The sequence below is a fragment of the Peromyscus californicus genome, unplaced genomic scaffold (assembly GCF_007827085.1).
Source record: "Peromyscus californicus insignis strain IS unplaced genomic scaffold, ASM782708v3 Scaffold_12__1_contigs__length_115047231, whole genome shotgun sequence".
NCBI lineage: Eukaryota > Metazoa > Chordata > Mammalia > Rodentia > Cricetidae > Peromyscus > Peromyscus californicus.
The window spans coordinates 7,124,772-7,141,205 of record NW_026294413.1 but is presented as its reverse complement, the minus strand read 5'-3'; the positions used below and the strand labels follow the sequence as shown (position 1 = coordinate 7,141,205).

Here is a 16,434-nt window from a genome sequence, read left to right as displayed (position 1 = left end):
CCTTTGAGGTATGGGAATTATAGGCATGAGCTCCATGACACCTGGCTTGAACTCTTTTTATAATTTATTTATTCTTATTCATTTGTGTGTAGGTTAGAGGATAAATTTTGTGAGTCAGTTCTCTCCTCCCACCTTGTTTTTGAGGCAGAGTCTCTCTTGCTTCTGTCTTCCATGCTCCAACCAAACTGGGTTGGCAGCTTTTGGCAGATTCTTCTCATCACTCCGTAAAAGAATGATAAGGCTTAATTGTCTAGTGTTCTTGGGTGATTTCCTGTACAGCACTGCATTAAAAAATCTATAGCCAATTCTTACAGAAAATCCAATGAAATCATTGTAAGGAATGATTTTTCATAGTAAAGGAGTGTACTCAGCATTAGGGAAATGAAACCTCAAGGTCATAAGCTCTTAACGAATTGTCTCATGACCCGTGTCTCCTGATCTCCTCCAGTCAGCCTTCCCTGCAAAAACATAATTCCACATCCATCATCAGGTCTGCATTGTATGCTAATGCATGAGGAAACTAGAATTATTCCTCATCTACTATGTATTCTGTGGAGTCAATATTTATGCAGCTATTGAATCTTGTAGAAGGCCCACCATCAAGAATGGCAATTTTAAACTAAATTTTGTAAGGTTCAATGCTGTGGGATGTTCTGTATGGCAAATGTGTTGCTGATTGGTCAATAAATAAATCACTGATTGGCCAGTGGCCAGGCAGGAAGTATAGGCAGGACAAGGAGGAGAATAAAGCTGGGAAGTAGAAGGCTGAGTCAGAGAGACACTGCCAGCCGCCACGATGACAAATAGCATGTGAAGATGCTGGTAAGCCATGAGCCATGTGGCAAGGTATAGATTTATAGAAATGGATTAATTTAAGCTGTAAGAACAGTTAGCAAGAAGCCTGCCACAGCCATACAGTTTGTAACCAATATAAGTCTCTGTGTTTACTTGGTCGGGTCTGAGCGGCTGTGGGACTGGCAGGTGAGAGAGATTTGTCCTGACTGTGGGCCAGGCAGGAAAACTCTAGCTACAGTTCAACTCATTAAAAAAGGACTTGGCCCAGCGGTGGTGGTGCACGCCTTTAATCCCAGCACTCGGGAGGCAGAGCCAGGCGGATCGTTGTGAGTTTGAGGCCAGCCTGGGCTACCAAGTGAGTTCCAGGAAAGGCGCAAAGCTACACAGAGAAACCCTGTCTCGAAAAACAAAAAAATAAATAAATAAATAAATAAAAATAAAAAAGGACTTAATTGAAGCTTCATTTATTCATTCTTTATCCTATTTGGAAAATAAAGAATTTTCATAATCACCAGGGCTGAAGAAAAAAATGTGGGTAAAACGAAGCCCAAGACAGATAAAGATGAGGGAATCTAGGCCAGTTTTTAACTAAAGGGATCTTGGGGAGTGAGTGAGTGATAACAGCCAGCTGTGGCTTGGACATGGTCTGGTGTAGTTCTACCCATCTTCAGGCTGAACATCATCTGTGTGTGTTTGTGTGTGTGTGTGTGTATGTGTGTGTGTGTGTGTGTGTGTGTGTGTGTGTCCCACCACCATCAAGTTGGACTGTGAGAGCCAAAGTTACATTTTAAGTTTTATTTACTATGCCACAGAGATCCATGAAACAAAAATGTCTCTGATCTGCAAGCCCCTTGCCCAAGGACACTGAAATGCTGAAACGCTGGACGCTATTGCTTATAGAAGATAACAAGCCACACGTTTTCACTCCCCTAAACAAGTTTGTTTGACCCATCTGCACCAGATGTGCTTAATCGCATGTGGGTGTGAAATTCACAGGCAGCAAATACATCAGGATGTACACTTGCCCCTGAATGGACCTAATGGGAAATACTTAAGCCACTGCAGAACTTGATTTGGGGCCATTTTTCTGGGGAACCAGACATGGAACTGATCAGAACCCACCCACTTGGCCAGTATTTAATTAAAGCTTGCTTCAAATTTGACTTTAAATTGTGGTAGTAGTCTCATTCTCAACCCATGGGATTAACATTTTCTAGAGGCTCCATTGAGATTCAGATCACCCACCTAAATTCTAAAGCTGGACATCCACTCTAGAATTCTGGGGCTGAGGGTCTGCTTCAGGAGGCACGTACCTTGAGATATTCCAAGGCTCTAAGGCTTTTTTCAGTTCATGGACTATCATAGTGAACTGCCATGCTGAGAAATGCAGCAAGCATTTATGGAGGTCTCCTGGTGAGTCAGTCTGATTCTGTTTTGTGGGATCCATATCTGGGACATGGAGGAGGATCTATGGGACCCCAATATTCATTTATTCACAGCATATAGTGAGACGTCGCCTGCCCACCTGTTTCTGGTTGGTAAGTTTTGTTTGTTTCCCATGGGAAGTTGTGTTTGCTTGTTTTGTTGAAAAGTTTTGTCTGTGTTTTCTGGAGTGTCCATAATTTTTGTTGCAAGTGTGGAGCTGAGACAGAAATTGTTGTTTTAAAAATGATAAGCAGCGCTGGTTACCATGCAGAAAGGTCATGAGGCATGAGCCATGACAAAACCCAGTATCAGAGCTTTATTAGGAAGAAGGGAAGGGACAAAAGAACCAGGCCTGGGGAAGAAGCACATGCAGAGAGAGAGACACACACAGACAGACAGACAAAGAGACAGGAATAGTGGGGGCAGGAGAGAACAGAGAAGAGAGAGGAGGAGTCTGTGTCAGCTTTTTAAGGATTCCCGTGCACGTGCGCAGGTAGGCGTATGGAGCTATGCCATGCATGTGCTGATTGCATAACTATGCTGCGTACAATGCGCAATCATGCAGTGCACTGATGATGTCAGTGCACTTAGCTTACTTAGCTGCTGAACTGCGCATGTGCGGTCATGCAGTTGGAGTGGGGGCGGACTCCTATCAGGAATGGTTTAGGTGTTTGTGCTGTGTCTGTGTGCCAGCCACAGTGACCACAGGGCTGCCTACAGGGCTGCCTTTATAGCTGGGCCTCAGGACTTATCTCTGGGCTCTCTGATCACTGGATTTGGGTTAGCAGGAGTTCAGACGTCTTTTTTATGTAGATAACATTAAAGTTGTTTTATGTTATTCTATTTTATCAGAAAGCCGGCTCTACAGTTGGGTCATGGCTCTCCCTTCTCTAGACCCAGGCATATTTAGAAGTTCCCTCTATGTCCTGTGTTGGTAGAGTCCTGACACTATGATGGGGAAATGAGAGCTAAGAAGAAGAGCCAAAAAAAATTAGACTTGGTTTATGTGAACATTCTGTACCTGAGGATTTATAAGTTTATTTTATTGGATATGGTTAAAAATCTGTGAAATATATGAAAAAGTTAACTCAAAACTAGTCGCACTGGGAGTTTATAGTTAAAAAAATCTATGCATAGGTAATCTTAAAGGAATCATGTGTCATGACTCCATTTTGGGATATAAGCAACATTTGGCTTGCCATCATCTTTAGGCAGCCACATGACTGGTTGCCATCTTTGCTAGGGTTGGAGAGAGTGGATATCATGTGACTTCACCATGATCTTAGGCAGCCACATGGCTGGCAGCCATTTTTGCTAGGGTTGGAGAAGATGCATACCATGTGACTTCACTACCATCTTGATTAAAGGTGACCATGAGGAGTTGACCTACCAAGAAGGCAACAACAGGTCTCCAAGGTATTTTGGATTAGGATGGATTTTGTATCCTAATTCCTGTCCTGTCCTAAAGACAAGGTTTATGAAAGATAGGGTTTAATAAGAATGCTTATTTAAGAACGTATTACAGCTGCACCTTCATGCTTTCATATGCAAGAATGTACCTTGTGCTGGCAACTAGACTTTGTAATTTAAGAGTCACCCAGGTTGTATGGGTGTTAAGGAACCCTGGGGAACAGCTGAGGCTTGCCAGTGTGTGACAGAGCTAGAGTTCCTAAAGAGACCCCAGTTTCAATGGTGGACCTCGGTAGTTTTGGAAATGCCACTGCTGTGTGGCAGTCACCTGAAGCACCAGCCACAGTGAAATTGAGTGGACTGAGGTCCAGAAGACAGGCTATGAATATGCTCCCAAGGGTGGGGCCAAAGAGATGATCCAAGCCCCTCAGGGAAATCCCAAAGGATTGTGAATGAATCCCAGATACTGAGCTTTGAATTGGTTGTACTGTTGGAGCTTGGTTTTACCATATGCAGATTGTGGTTGTACTGATAGGAAAATGGCGTGGTGGGTGGCACTGGTTACTGGAAGAAAAGTCACGGTTCATGGCCACGCCACGACTACTAGAGTTAGAAAGAGCTTTATTAGAAGGGAAAGGCAGGAGGGAGAGCCAGGCCTGGGGGAGGGAGCAGAGCAGAGAGGAAACACAGAAAAGAGAGCGGGGGGGGGGGGGGGGGGGGTGGGGGGGGGGTCCGAGTCCTGCTTTTTAAGGTGGGGATTGCGTGACCACCTGGCGGGTACTTAGTCACCAGTGCCCACTGATGACGTAAGATGCTGTGCATGTACAGGATTCTAACATGTACCCTGTATCTTTCCTTTTGAAGTTAAAAAAAAAAGTACTTTATTTTTGATACACACAGTTGAGAGATTTTTAAAACTTTTTTAAGAAGAAATTTTGAAATTTTACAGAAAATATAAATTTAAAAACTGGATTTTTTTGAAGGAACACCTTTTAAAATACTTAAATTGATAAAGCTATAGGATATTATAATTTTATAAAATGTTTTCTATTATTAATATTTGAACTTAAACATAAATAAAAGGCTAAAAATCAGTCCACAGCCATGAGCACCAAATACTAAACTCCAGAAACTGTGATGTTCCCATCTTACGATGAAGCAAGACAGTGATCTAAGCAGTGTGACAAAAAAAAAAAAAAAAAAAAAAAAAAAACCTTGAAGTATCTTCTCAACCTAGAAGTCTTGACCCTTTGGGGGTTGAAAGACCCTTTGACAGAGATAGCCTAGGACCACCTGCATGTTGAATGTTCACATTGAGATTCATAACAGTGGCAAAACTGCAGTTGTAAAATTGCAACAGGAATGCTTTTGTAGTTGGGGTGCCATCACAACATGGGGCACTGTATTAAAGGTTCCAAGCATTGGGGAAGCTGAGAACCACTGGCTCATAGAGTGTCTCTCCTTACCTAAGGTCTATTCATACTTCAGAAAGTATGTCTAGCCTCCTTGTCTTGGCTAACTTTATTAAGCTTAAACTATTTTGATGAACTAAGTCATATAAGAAACTGTTGTATTCTGTAATGGTGTACTATAAAAGGATCTGGAAACTTCCAAGTCTATCTGTGGACTGTGTTTATGAGTTAAAAGCTTTATTTTGATAATAAAGGGAGCTTCAGTTCAGAAATAGTTCTTTTTAAGGCTCAAACTTAACAGACATAAAGCTATAGTCCTTTTCCCAAGGTCAGGCACTCAGGCAGAAGCCCCCATTCCCTCAGAGCTTGAAGTAAGTGCCTGCTTGCTAAAAAGTGCATCATTCTCCTTATCTTTTGCAAAAGGAACCTGTGGCCCTTCCATTAACATATGACTGTAATGCCTATTAACTTGTTAAGGACAATGGTAGCCTTTAGGCTCCCTCAGTCCCTGTTTACAAGCCTTACCCCAAGTCCTAGTCTTATGAAAACTAATAACTTACTGTAAACTGTTAAGAATAATAAAGAAATACATGCTAGTGATCAGTCACCTTATAAATGGTCAGATTCTTTGTGTTCAGAACTGTATTTGCAGTCATGCTAAGTATTAATGTGATTAATTACAGGAAAAAGCTTTACTTAGCCTCATGTGTTTTCAAGGTTAAGCCTAGGTATGTTTAGCTCAGATATACTTAATATATAATGGTCCTCAAACTTGTCAGAAGTCTGATGAATATGATATTTAAAATGATTAATGGGAAAAGCTTACTATGAGAGAGACCTTCAGCTCCTAACAGTTACCCCCAAGATCTCCAAAGAAGATGATGAAGCACCATGATGACTCCACCTGGATTGTGGTAACACTAATCACTTGGTGAGACTGCCTAATGCCACATCTGCTGCCAGGATCTGGCTCTAACTATGGACAAGGGCACTGGAGAGTTCATTGCCCCACTTTGCCTAGACAAAGTCAAGTCAGCCCCACCCCCATGTTCCTTCTCCCACAGGAAAGCCTCTGACCTTCTGGACCTGGCAGCCAAAGACTGATGCTGTCCTGGTACCTCTTCTCCCCATGCCATGGAGATCATAGGAGCCTGGGATGACCATGTAGGTAATGTACTAGTCTCTGTCATTTTTATTGATACACAGGCCATTTGTTATATTTTCTGCTATAATTTATCCTTCTTAGATCTCTGATGGTATTGATGGCTAGGCTAACTATAGCATTGTCAGCTTAGCAGCAGCAGCAGCAGCAACAGGCAATCAAGTTAATCCCCAAGGCTGCAGCTACCTTGTTAGTTTATTTCATGTGTAAAAATCAAGCCTTGACTTTTCTAGAGCTGCTAGGTCTCCTGTTGAGAAAAGATAGACACATTTGCTTTGCTAACAGGCTTCATATTAAAAGATGAATGTGTTTCAGATGTAACTTTCCACTAAAGGAACGTGATTTGCCATCATTGTTCTCAGTAATACCTGCTTGTGTCTCTGGTAAATGATTAGATGGAAAGAAAAAGTATTGAAGTCTATGCAAGTTTTGAGGGTCTAAGAAAACATTATAAGGTGTATAAAGGTCTGAGGATATAAAAGCTTAAGTAAGTTCTGAGGGTCTCAGAAAGTGATCTGAGATGTAAATCCAAGTTGTAAAGATATAAGTAAGTGATTTAAAGGATATGAAAATGTGAAATGTTTCAGATTTCTTTCCCCTTCTATGCTTTTGTTACACTAAGATTTCAAAAGTTCATAGTTTTAACATTGATCAATGGAATTCTGATAAGCTCATAAGCTCATAGAGCAGTGACTACTTACTGTTTAGTCACAAGCTCAAGATTTTAAATTTCCTTTGGTTATCCTCTAAGTATAGACTTAAAGGTTTTTGTCATCACACCAAAGACATCTCTGTCCAACCTATATCTAGCTCTCTGGACAGAGGAAAAATTGTTCATGCTTTTTAACCCAAATCTATAGCTTTTGATAAGACTCAAAAGTGTGAGTCTCCTCTAGCTGTTTTACAGACACCTGTTACCTGCTTTTTCTACAATGTGAATTTCTGTACAGATTGGTAATGCCAATATAGCTAAAACTTTTATGTCTTTTTGTAAAATAAAAATTCATATAAGCTTCAGAAAATCTGAGGAGTCATAAGACTTGGATCCACCTTTCATAGGTCAAAAGAACTCCAGATAAGAACAAACTAAATTTCTTTACCTGTCTATTCCTGAGGATTGGATCTCTCTCTCTCTCTCTCCTGGTCTTGGGACTCTTCCCCTTCCCCAATTACTAGGACTATGAGTCTAAAAGTTCCAAATGTAGGATTTTCCTTTAAGTTCCTAAATTTTACTTCGTCCCTAATCTATATCTGTTTTGGAATATTTCCACTTGGCAGACAGACACATTCGAACATCGGCTGCTGACTATAACCTGCTCCAAATGACTGTGAGCCCTGGACTTGCTGAAAGCTGATGTAGACCAATCCAGCCAATATGAATGCCCCCTGTCTCTTCAGCTGAGTCAGTGAATCAGATGCATCTGATGAGTGCCCCATTGCCTGAATTTCCTCCTTGCATTTGACTATCATTCCTGCCTTCTTGGGCCCTGACAACTATTTCCTAGTTTCAGCAGGAAGCAGTTACAGAAGAGTACATTGCCCCTTATCCCCAAACAGGCTGGGATGTTAGATCAAAAGAAAACTCTCTGGCATAGAGGATGAAAACCTACCTATTGTGCCTATTGGCACACCAGGAAAGGTACCTGTTAAAACCAAAAAATCCAGATCTATCAACAGGTTGATTCATTAGCTGAAATAGTTCTACAATATGATAGGGTACTCAACCTGCTTTGTGTAAAACAGAGAGGTTATTATATAGCTTTAAGAGAAAATTGTTGTTTTTATATAAACCACTTAGGAATTATTAGAGATAATCTGGTTGTACTAAAAAAAATCATTGCAAAAAAGAGCACCTGAGATAAAGTAAATAACTGCTCCCATTCTTGTTTCCAGGTTCCTTTTAGATAGTGACTTAGATGTCAGCCATTAAAGGGCCTTTGACTCTTCTGCTGCTTCTAATTGCTGTTGGATCTTGCATTATTGATGCCTTAACTAATGATAATTTCTGTCTGGGTACCATTAAGCTGATGGTTATTAGACCCCAATATAAACAGGTACCCATCAGAGAGTCAAGGATTTGACTCAGGATACAACTTAAGGGGGGGATGTGAGAGCCAATGTTACATTTTAAGTTTTGTTTACTATGCCACAGAGGTCCATGAAACAAAAATGTCTCTGATCTGCAAGCCCCTTGCCCAAGGACAGATAGTTCCTCAAATGCTGGAGGCTGTTGTTTATGGAGATAACAAGCCACATGTTTTCACTCCCCTAAACAAGTTTGTTTGATCCATCTGCACCAGATGTGCTTGATCACATGTGGATGGGAAGTTCACAGGCAGCAAATACATCAGGATGTATGCTTGCCCCTGAATGGATATGATGGAAAATACTTAAGCTGCTGAAGAACTTGATTTGGGGCCATTTTTCTGGGGAACCAGAGATCACCCTAGCCAGAGTCCATCCACCTGGCCAGTATTTAATTAAACTTGCTTCAAATTTGACTTTAACTGTAGTAGTGGTCTTATTCTCGACTAGTGAGATTAACAGGACATGGTCTGAATGTGCTCCACACCTCCCCAGGCTGGATGTATTGTGAGTGTGCTCCACTCACTCCCTTCCTCTCCCAGAGGCTGGGCGTAGTCTGAATGTGCTCCCCCCAGTCTCCACTCCAACTTCATGGATTACAATCTAACCCCCATTATGAAGAATTAAGAAGGCAAAACTTAAACTACTGTTTTAGAAGTGGGAAAGTAATTAGGATTCAATAAGGCCATCAGAATGAGGCCCCTGACTGAATGCTAGTGGGTTCTATAAAAGGGGACAGAGACCAGACAGATAGGACACATACACTTTCCTTATTTCTTGCCATGTGATCCATGCGATGCTCTATACCACCTTAGGATTTTTTCAACAACAAAATCACCAAATTCAGCACCTTGTCCCTATTACCTATAAAACAGTGATAAAAAAATATTTCTTTATGAAGTTAGCTCACTTTGTGTATTTCAATATAATAGTGAGGTGCTGACAAACACACCCCCACAAACACTATTATTTGCACAGATGTTTTGACTGGTCCATCTTGATTTCAAAGTACACTTATCTGCAAGTGTAAAGGAATCCACTCAGAGTTTGTGCTGTTGCTGTTGTTGTTGTTGGTGGTGGTGGTGGTGGTGGTGGTGGTGACGGTGGTGGTGGTGGTGATGGTGGTGGTGGTGGTGATGGTGGTGGTAATGGTGGTGGTGGTGGTGGTGGTAATGGTGGTGGTGGTAATGGTGGTGGTGGTGGTGGTGGTGATGGTGGTGGTAATGGTGGTGGTGGTGGTGGTGGTAATGGTGGTGGTGGTAATGGTGGTGGTGGTAATGGTGGTGGTGGTGGTGGTGGTGATGGTGGTGGTGGTGTCAGTAATGGTGGTGGTGGTGGTAGTGGTGGTGGTGGTGGTGGTAATAGTGGTGGTGGAGGTGGTGGTGGTAGTGGTGGTGGAGGTGGTGGTGGTGGTGGTGGTGATGGTGGTGGTAGTGGTGGTGGTGGTGGTGGTGGTGGTGGTGGTGATGGTGATGGTGGTGGTGATGGTGGTGGTGGTGTGGTGGAGGTGGTGGTGGTGGTGGTGGAGGTGGTGGTGGTGGTAGTGGAGGTGGTGGTGGTGGTGGTGGTGGTGGTGGTGGTGGAGGTGGTGGTGGTGGTGATGGTGATGGTGGTGGTGATGGTGGTGGTGGTGGTGGTGGTGGAGGTGGTGGTGGTGGTGGTGGTAGTGGTGGTGATGGTGGTGGTGGTAGTGGTGGTGGTGATGGTGGTGGTGGTGGTGGTGCTTTCAGAACAGGAAGAGGCTTAATGAATATAAAGACTTTTAATCAAGATCACAGATAACTCGCCCCATCACACTTTGGTGATGGTGATAGGCCCAAGCATCTTCTCCTGTGTATAATAAGCAAAGCAGCAACTACACCCAAGCATCTCTGTCAGGGGGTGGGGGTCATCATCACTGCCAAAGAGCACATGCTGGAGACTTTCATCTAAAGCCACATTAATGAGGCTATATTTAGTTACTGCCTGGGTCGGGACTATGGCTTGGCCAGCCTCTTCCCTAGGACAAGACAAGAGCACCCTAGGCCTCCTCCGTGTATCTCTTGCTGCTTAGATGTGTCTCCATTAAGGGTGCATATCCTTTGCTGAGCCTTCTATATTGAAGGAAAGCCAGCAGCCCCAAGAGACCGATGAAAGCTCCCAGTGTTCCTGTGACCACTGAGAGGGTTGTGGTCCAAACTGGAGCATTTTCCACTGAAATGAAAACAGACAAGAAGATTCTTTGATTACAGTTCCATCAGCCAAACATTCCTAGTGAAGAAAAGAATGTTTGCCTTTCATATGGACATTTCTTTGCAAAGCAAAACTACCCTTGCTAGAATTTTATCTTCTCTTTCCTTGCTGTTTATCATATCCACACTGTTTTTGAAGGAAGCTGGGACGTTATCCCATTATTTAAATAAGGCTTATAACATTTTGTAAATCTGTTCGAGTAAATGTTTATATGCAGAACAACACCTCTAAGGAAACACAGAACTGCTTTTGTAACTTAGAAACTCATTGAAGACATAAGAGCTAAGATGGTCTTTGGGGAACTGTTAAATGAACAACCTCAGTAGGAAATTCTGCTATTGTCTACCCTGTAATGGATGATAGACCCATGTAAGATGTCAGATGGGCTTCCCTGGCAGGGACACTCACCAGCAGAAGCAGAGCTCTCTGCAGCCACTTAAATCATTGTCAATAAAATCTGAGCCTCTCACATGGTAGATCTAATCTTCTACTCACACACTGTAGCACTCTTCCATGAAGTTAATGCATTTTTAAGATATAATTATGGCTATGTGCTATTTCTTTACAACTTATCAGCCACTGTAGAAGTTCATCCCCTCCAAGCCATCTTCTCTTCCCATGCCCGACCCTCATCTGAAGGACAGATTACATTTCTCATCCTTCTCCAGTCCCACCAAGGGCCATGGCCCATCTTGACTGAATCCCTCCAAAAGGAATTTCATTGTCCTTTCCTGGTAGGATCCAGCAGCACTTGTTACTAGTTATACTTCTTTTCCATTTAATAATATGATATTTTTATTAATTATTCTAGAATTTCATGCACTGTGTTTTGGTATTTACCTTCCATCTTCTCTCCTAACTCTTTTGAGATCCATCCTCTATGTCCCCACCTCCAACTTCATGTCTTTTTTTTTTTTTTTTTTTTTTTTGATAACCCAATGAGTTCAATTTGTGCTCTTCATTCTTTTGGGCACGGGGTCATCTACTGGAGTATGCTGGATCTACCAGTGTTCACACTCTTAAAGAAAACTGACTCTCCTCTTTCTCCCCCAGAAGCTATCAACTGTGGACAGTGCCTCAGTCATGGGTGGGGGATCATGAGGCTACCTGCCTGAATGGTAAACTGTCGACTGCCTTGATCTTGTATGGGTGATTGTGTATGAGCTGGTTACAGCTTCTTAAAGCAGGAAGTTGTGCCAGGCATGCTGGCGCACACCTTTAATCCCAGCACTTGGGAGACAGAGGCAGGTGGATCTCTGTGAGTTTGAAGCCAGCTCGGTCTACAAAGTATTGTAGCAATTTCCAGGACAGCCAGAACCACATGAGGAGATCTTGTCTCAAAAACAAACCAACAAACCATAAATTTTTATACTGCTATTTCTTTAATGAGACACCAAAAATGACTGCCTCTTACTGGCCAAATCCTGTTTGCTCTTTAAAATTATTTTTAAATTGTGGTAGCATGCATATAATATAGACTTTTAGCATCACAGCTTTTTTAAAATGTAGTTTGGTGGTATTAAAGTACCTTCACATTTGTATATGACTGCCATCACCATTGTCTGTAAAACACCTTTTGTTTTAGAAAACGGAGATGTTGTAATTAACATATGGTGATTCTTTTTCTTCTATAATGTCCAATGACTCTCTGCCTAGGCGCTTCCTGTACAGCAAGGTGTGGAAGCAGAAGGACTTTCATTCCACTCTCTGAAGTTAAGATTATTTCAACTCATGAAAGAAACAGACCAACAACAGGCATGTTCACAAGAGAAAAGGCATCCAAACTCGTGAGTGTGTAAGTGCAAGGGAGTTCCACAAAGTGTCACATTCTAGGGACCATCTGGTTGGAACTGGAGAGTGAGTGTAGGGAAAGACTATGTGGTTTTTCAGGGGAGATTAAAGGTATTCTGGGGACAAGCTCCCTGGCCTTGTCCGTCAAACCTAGTCTGTTCTGTTGATCCCTAGAGCATCTGGCTTTTAGGTGAACGGAGACTTCAGAGAAAGCTCCTCCCTGCACTCTGGAAAGAAAGGGCAAAAAGATGGCAGGGGGGGTGTAGAAAGGGCAAAAAGATGGCAGTGGGGGCGTAGGAGGCATCAGACACATTTTGGATCATCTTTAGTTGACAGCACTCAGCCTGCCAACATGCCGCATTCTGAGAAAGCATCTGAGCCAAACCAAGTTTTCCTCTTCCAGCCTTCGATTAAGCCACCTGTGCCCTGTCCTGTCCATCCTTCTCCATCTTCAGTCTAAAACACCTGCTCAGCTACTTGGCATCTACCAGTCCTCTCAAGTCCAGTTTTACACTCATCTCACACACAAAATCTTTCCCAAGTCCCTCACTGCTTTCTGTCTTTGGTTAGAAGAGAATTGGAATATCTCTCCCCATGACATGCCCATGGGTACAGGGTCATTTTGAGACAGAAGCATTTGACAGTCAGCAGATGTCACTTCCTAGATTTCCTTAACTGACTAAATGAAAAAATTCAAAAGAAACAAGAACTGCCAGAGATTCCCCTAGGAGAAATTGTCAGCTGTGAAAGCATGCGCAAACATACAAAAATGCCTTCTCTCCTGTTACTTCCCCAGGACTTCCTTCCCACAGTTTGCCTCTTCTCAGAGGCCAAGATCTGTGTCCTTTGTCCTGTCACATCTCCATGATTCCTTACTCTTGGTTTAAAGTGGCAGCTAAGCTCCCAGGTCATTGACTTCTTTGAGTCTTCCCTCTGTTCTAGAAAGATACCCTTCCCTACTTTCAATCAGTTGAAATCAGTTTTTCAAATATCTACAGTTTAAAAGCAAGACTGAGAAAGCATGGATGTGAAAACATGCCATAACCTCTATGCATCCCAGTATGTTATGAAGGAGGCTCAGTCCCAGGTAGACCTGTCCCCACAACATTGGTACAGTCAAAGCTGATTCAGAGTACCTGGTGCAGTTACAAAGTAATTTCACTCTAGGAATCAAATAAACAACAGTTGACCTTCAAAACCATGGTAGTGAATCTTGGAAGGCTTTGCACTAATACCTTTTTAAATGCAGTATTCTGTTGCTTTCCACAACAGCCGAGTTTTTCCTATTTTCTGGTCTTTGAATCTTGCAACAATCTCAAGTTTGTCTCAATAATCGCAACTCTGCCTACAGATGAGAGCCCGAGTCCCTCCCTGTCCACAGGTGTGTGAAAGTCACTTTGACTTTATCAGTTACACATTTCAACAGCCATAGGGCAGTTTTATGGATCTGATTAGTTCAGATAAAACTGTCAAATCAGGCAAAAGAGAGTAAGACAGCGTCTCTGTAGAACAGGGTCTCTTTAACAACCTGCAGTTTTCCCAGATGATCTGTAGCTAGTCCCTGTCTGATGTTCAATTGGTAGCTTAATGACTTATCTTATTAAATGAGAGGTATTCTCAAAAATAGCCAATAAACTTAATGCAGCCTGAATGCTTCAATTAACAGTCTTGCTTGACATTAAAAGAGAAAGACAGAAAAGAAAGAAAGCTCCCTTAGGAGTTGAGTGAGTCACACACTTAGAAGCTGCATTCCTTACCTGCCAGATCAATGGCATAATTGTAGCCAAGTTGGTCTGCGGTTAAGAAGAGTTCCTCATTAGTCACCGGTGGGAAGAAGGGAACCATGTTATACATCCGATTGTGACCAATGGGTGCCAGCTCCTGAGGCCAGGCATCTGTGGGAGGGTTGTTTCTTTTCAGCCACTCATCAAAGATGGCGTCTGTGAAGGAGTGGAGGACCTGCAAGACAGTTGAAGGTGGTACTGATCAGCGGACCCAACCCGAGCCCTCTCCACAGTGGAATGCAGAGCGTACCACGGGAGTGTCTGTACCCAGCCTAGCCCTGCTGACACACGTACTGACGTTTTCACTTCGCAATGACATGCGGACACATCTCAAAGGAGACTGTAAATCCTCTGATCGAGTGAAGAAATGAGAGTTCACATGCAGATTTCACACTGGTTTGGAAACATCTGAGCTCTTCAACATTTTGTGCTAATTATTACTTTCAGGAGAAAGGTAAATATGATAAACACCTGCTCTACTCAGTATTCAGATGTTTTAGTTTAGCAGAAAAGAAGAGGTAGTAGCGTTTACCATTACTGTAAAATAAATGAGCAATAAAAAATAAATAAAAACATCACAAGTGGATTTTCAGATTTTCCTCACCCTTCTCCTACTCATTTTATAAACCTTTCCCTTGAATTCTTAGCATTGCACAGCAATAAAATAAAGCAATAGAGTCTAAAAATGCTTGAATACACAGAATGCTCATTTTTATTTTCTCAAAGAAGTTGTAAAATCCTTTTCAAACACTGCAACTGTTACACGTTTCAAAACATCACCAGAGCAATCCCCATATGTACAGCCCTGATTTTTTTAACAGGGTGTAAAATCAAGAGTTCAGCTGAGACTTCACATCTAGCAGTGAGACTTGGTCTTTCATCCCTAGACTGCAAGTTCAGGGTGACCAAGGACAGCATCTGCTTTTCCTCCCACGTCCCAGAGATGGCTGACTCAGAGTCACCATACCCATGCTCTACCTCTCTGGAGAGGCAGTCGTTTTGTGAAGAAGCCCAGCTCAGTCACACAGGGACATTACACAGAGAAGCCAAAGGGAACAAAGGCTAGCCAGACTACAGCTGCTCCAGTATCTATCGCCATCAGACTAATACGTTGAGATCATGATGCAAACTGGCTCAGTAAAGCTATTCCAGAGTCTCCGTCCAAACTCATGGTCATGGAAGCTTCAGGCCTAAGTGCTGGGTCATCCCTAACACAGCAGTAAACAACCAGAGGAAAGGGGAGAGATCTAAGCAACCCAGGACAGACTTAGACGTACTCCAACATGCAGAAGGAAAGCTGCCTTTTGAACCTTTTGAACCCTAATGTTGGTACTGAGGGGGAGGGGTCAATAAGGTTTAAGCTGAGGAGGACATGGCTCATGAGTGATGACCACGGAAAGCACTGAAAACATTAGCAGTGGACACCAGTAGGACACCCCACACCACATGTGACAGTGGGGAGATGGAGATGGCAACACAGGAATTTGAATAGCTTCTGTTGTGTGGGAAACGTTGGCAAATGGTGATGGTCACTTCAACTGTAGCATCAGCACTGTTACTAGTTTAACCTGAAACAATGACTTATGAGAGAAGAATGAAGGAATTCATATTTTATGAGTATATGCAGGCTACTATTCCCCCGGCATCATAACTTTGTAGATCTAGCTAATAAAAAGATGAGCGTTTAGGAAGGCATATGGTACATAATTAGCACTTAACAAATACACTAATTAATACTGTGAGTGCTTGTTCTCTGTCAAACACTGCCCTAAGAACTTTACATACAATAACATATTGAAACCTCAAGACAGCCTGCTTTAATGGAAGCTATTTTCATTAGATGTTCAGGCTACTGTAAGGAAGGGCCACAGACTGAGTGCCTTAAACACTACAAACTCCCCATTCTGGAAGACAGAGCTCCAAAGTAAGACATTGGTAGAATTAGCTCCTTCCAGTGATCCTTGTCACTGCTCAGTTGTGGGTCTCTGCCTTCATCTCCATGTGATGTGTCCATGTCTAGACTCCTTCCGTTTGTACAGACATCAGTCACTACTGTTCAAGGTCTCTCTGTAAGCCATGCTGAAATTCTGCTGCCACTGAGGGTAAATAGTCATGCGGGCTCTGACCACATAGATGGGTTAATGCTGTGGTTGTGGGTGTGGTTACTATGGGAGCCATTTCCTCATAAAAGGAATGATTTCTGCCTGTTCTCCCTCCTTTGTCCGAAAGACACTCACATGCCACCTTTCCACCACGTGATCCAGCACAAAGGCCCATGCCAGAGGACTGTGCCATGCTCTTAGACTTTCCAGCCTTCAGAACCATAGACAAAATAAAA

The 16,434-nt window shown here is 42.6% G+C and overlaps 1 protein-coding gene across 2 annotated transcripts in view; it reads right to left on the bottom strand.

The window, feature by feature from the left end:
* The window catches only part of Dct (dopachrome tautomerase), a 63,500-nt gene that overhangs the window by 17,967 nt on the left and 29,099 nt on the right, over nucleotides 1-16,434 (bottom strand). Inside the window, exons 7-8 of one of the 2 annotated variants that reach the window (XM_052732491.1) lie at nucleotides 14,070-14,271; nucleotides 10,037-10,482 (exon numbers count right to left, since the gene is read on the bottom strand). In XM_052732491.1, coding sequence (XP_052588451.1) covers nucleotides 10,310-10,482; nucleotides 14,070-14,271 — 375 coding nt within the window. In that variant the 3' untranslated portion in view covers nucleotides 10,037-10,309. Of the gene's footprint in view, nucleotides 1-10,036; nucleotides 10,483-14,069; nucleotides 14,272-16,434 lie in introns of those variants that run through there. The other variant, XM_052732492.1, reaches the window with a different exon arrangement.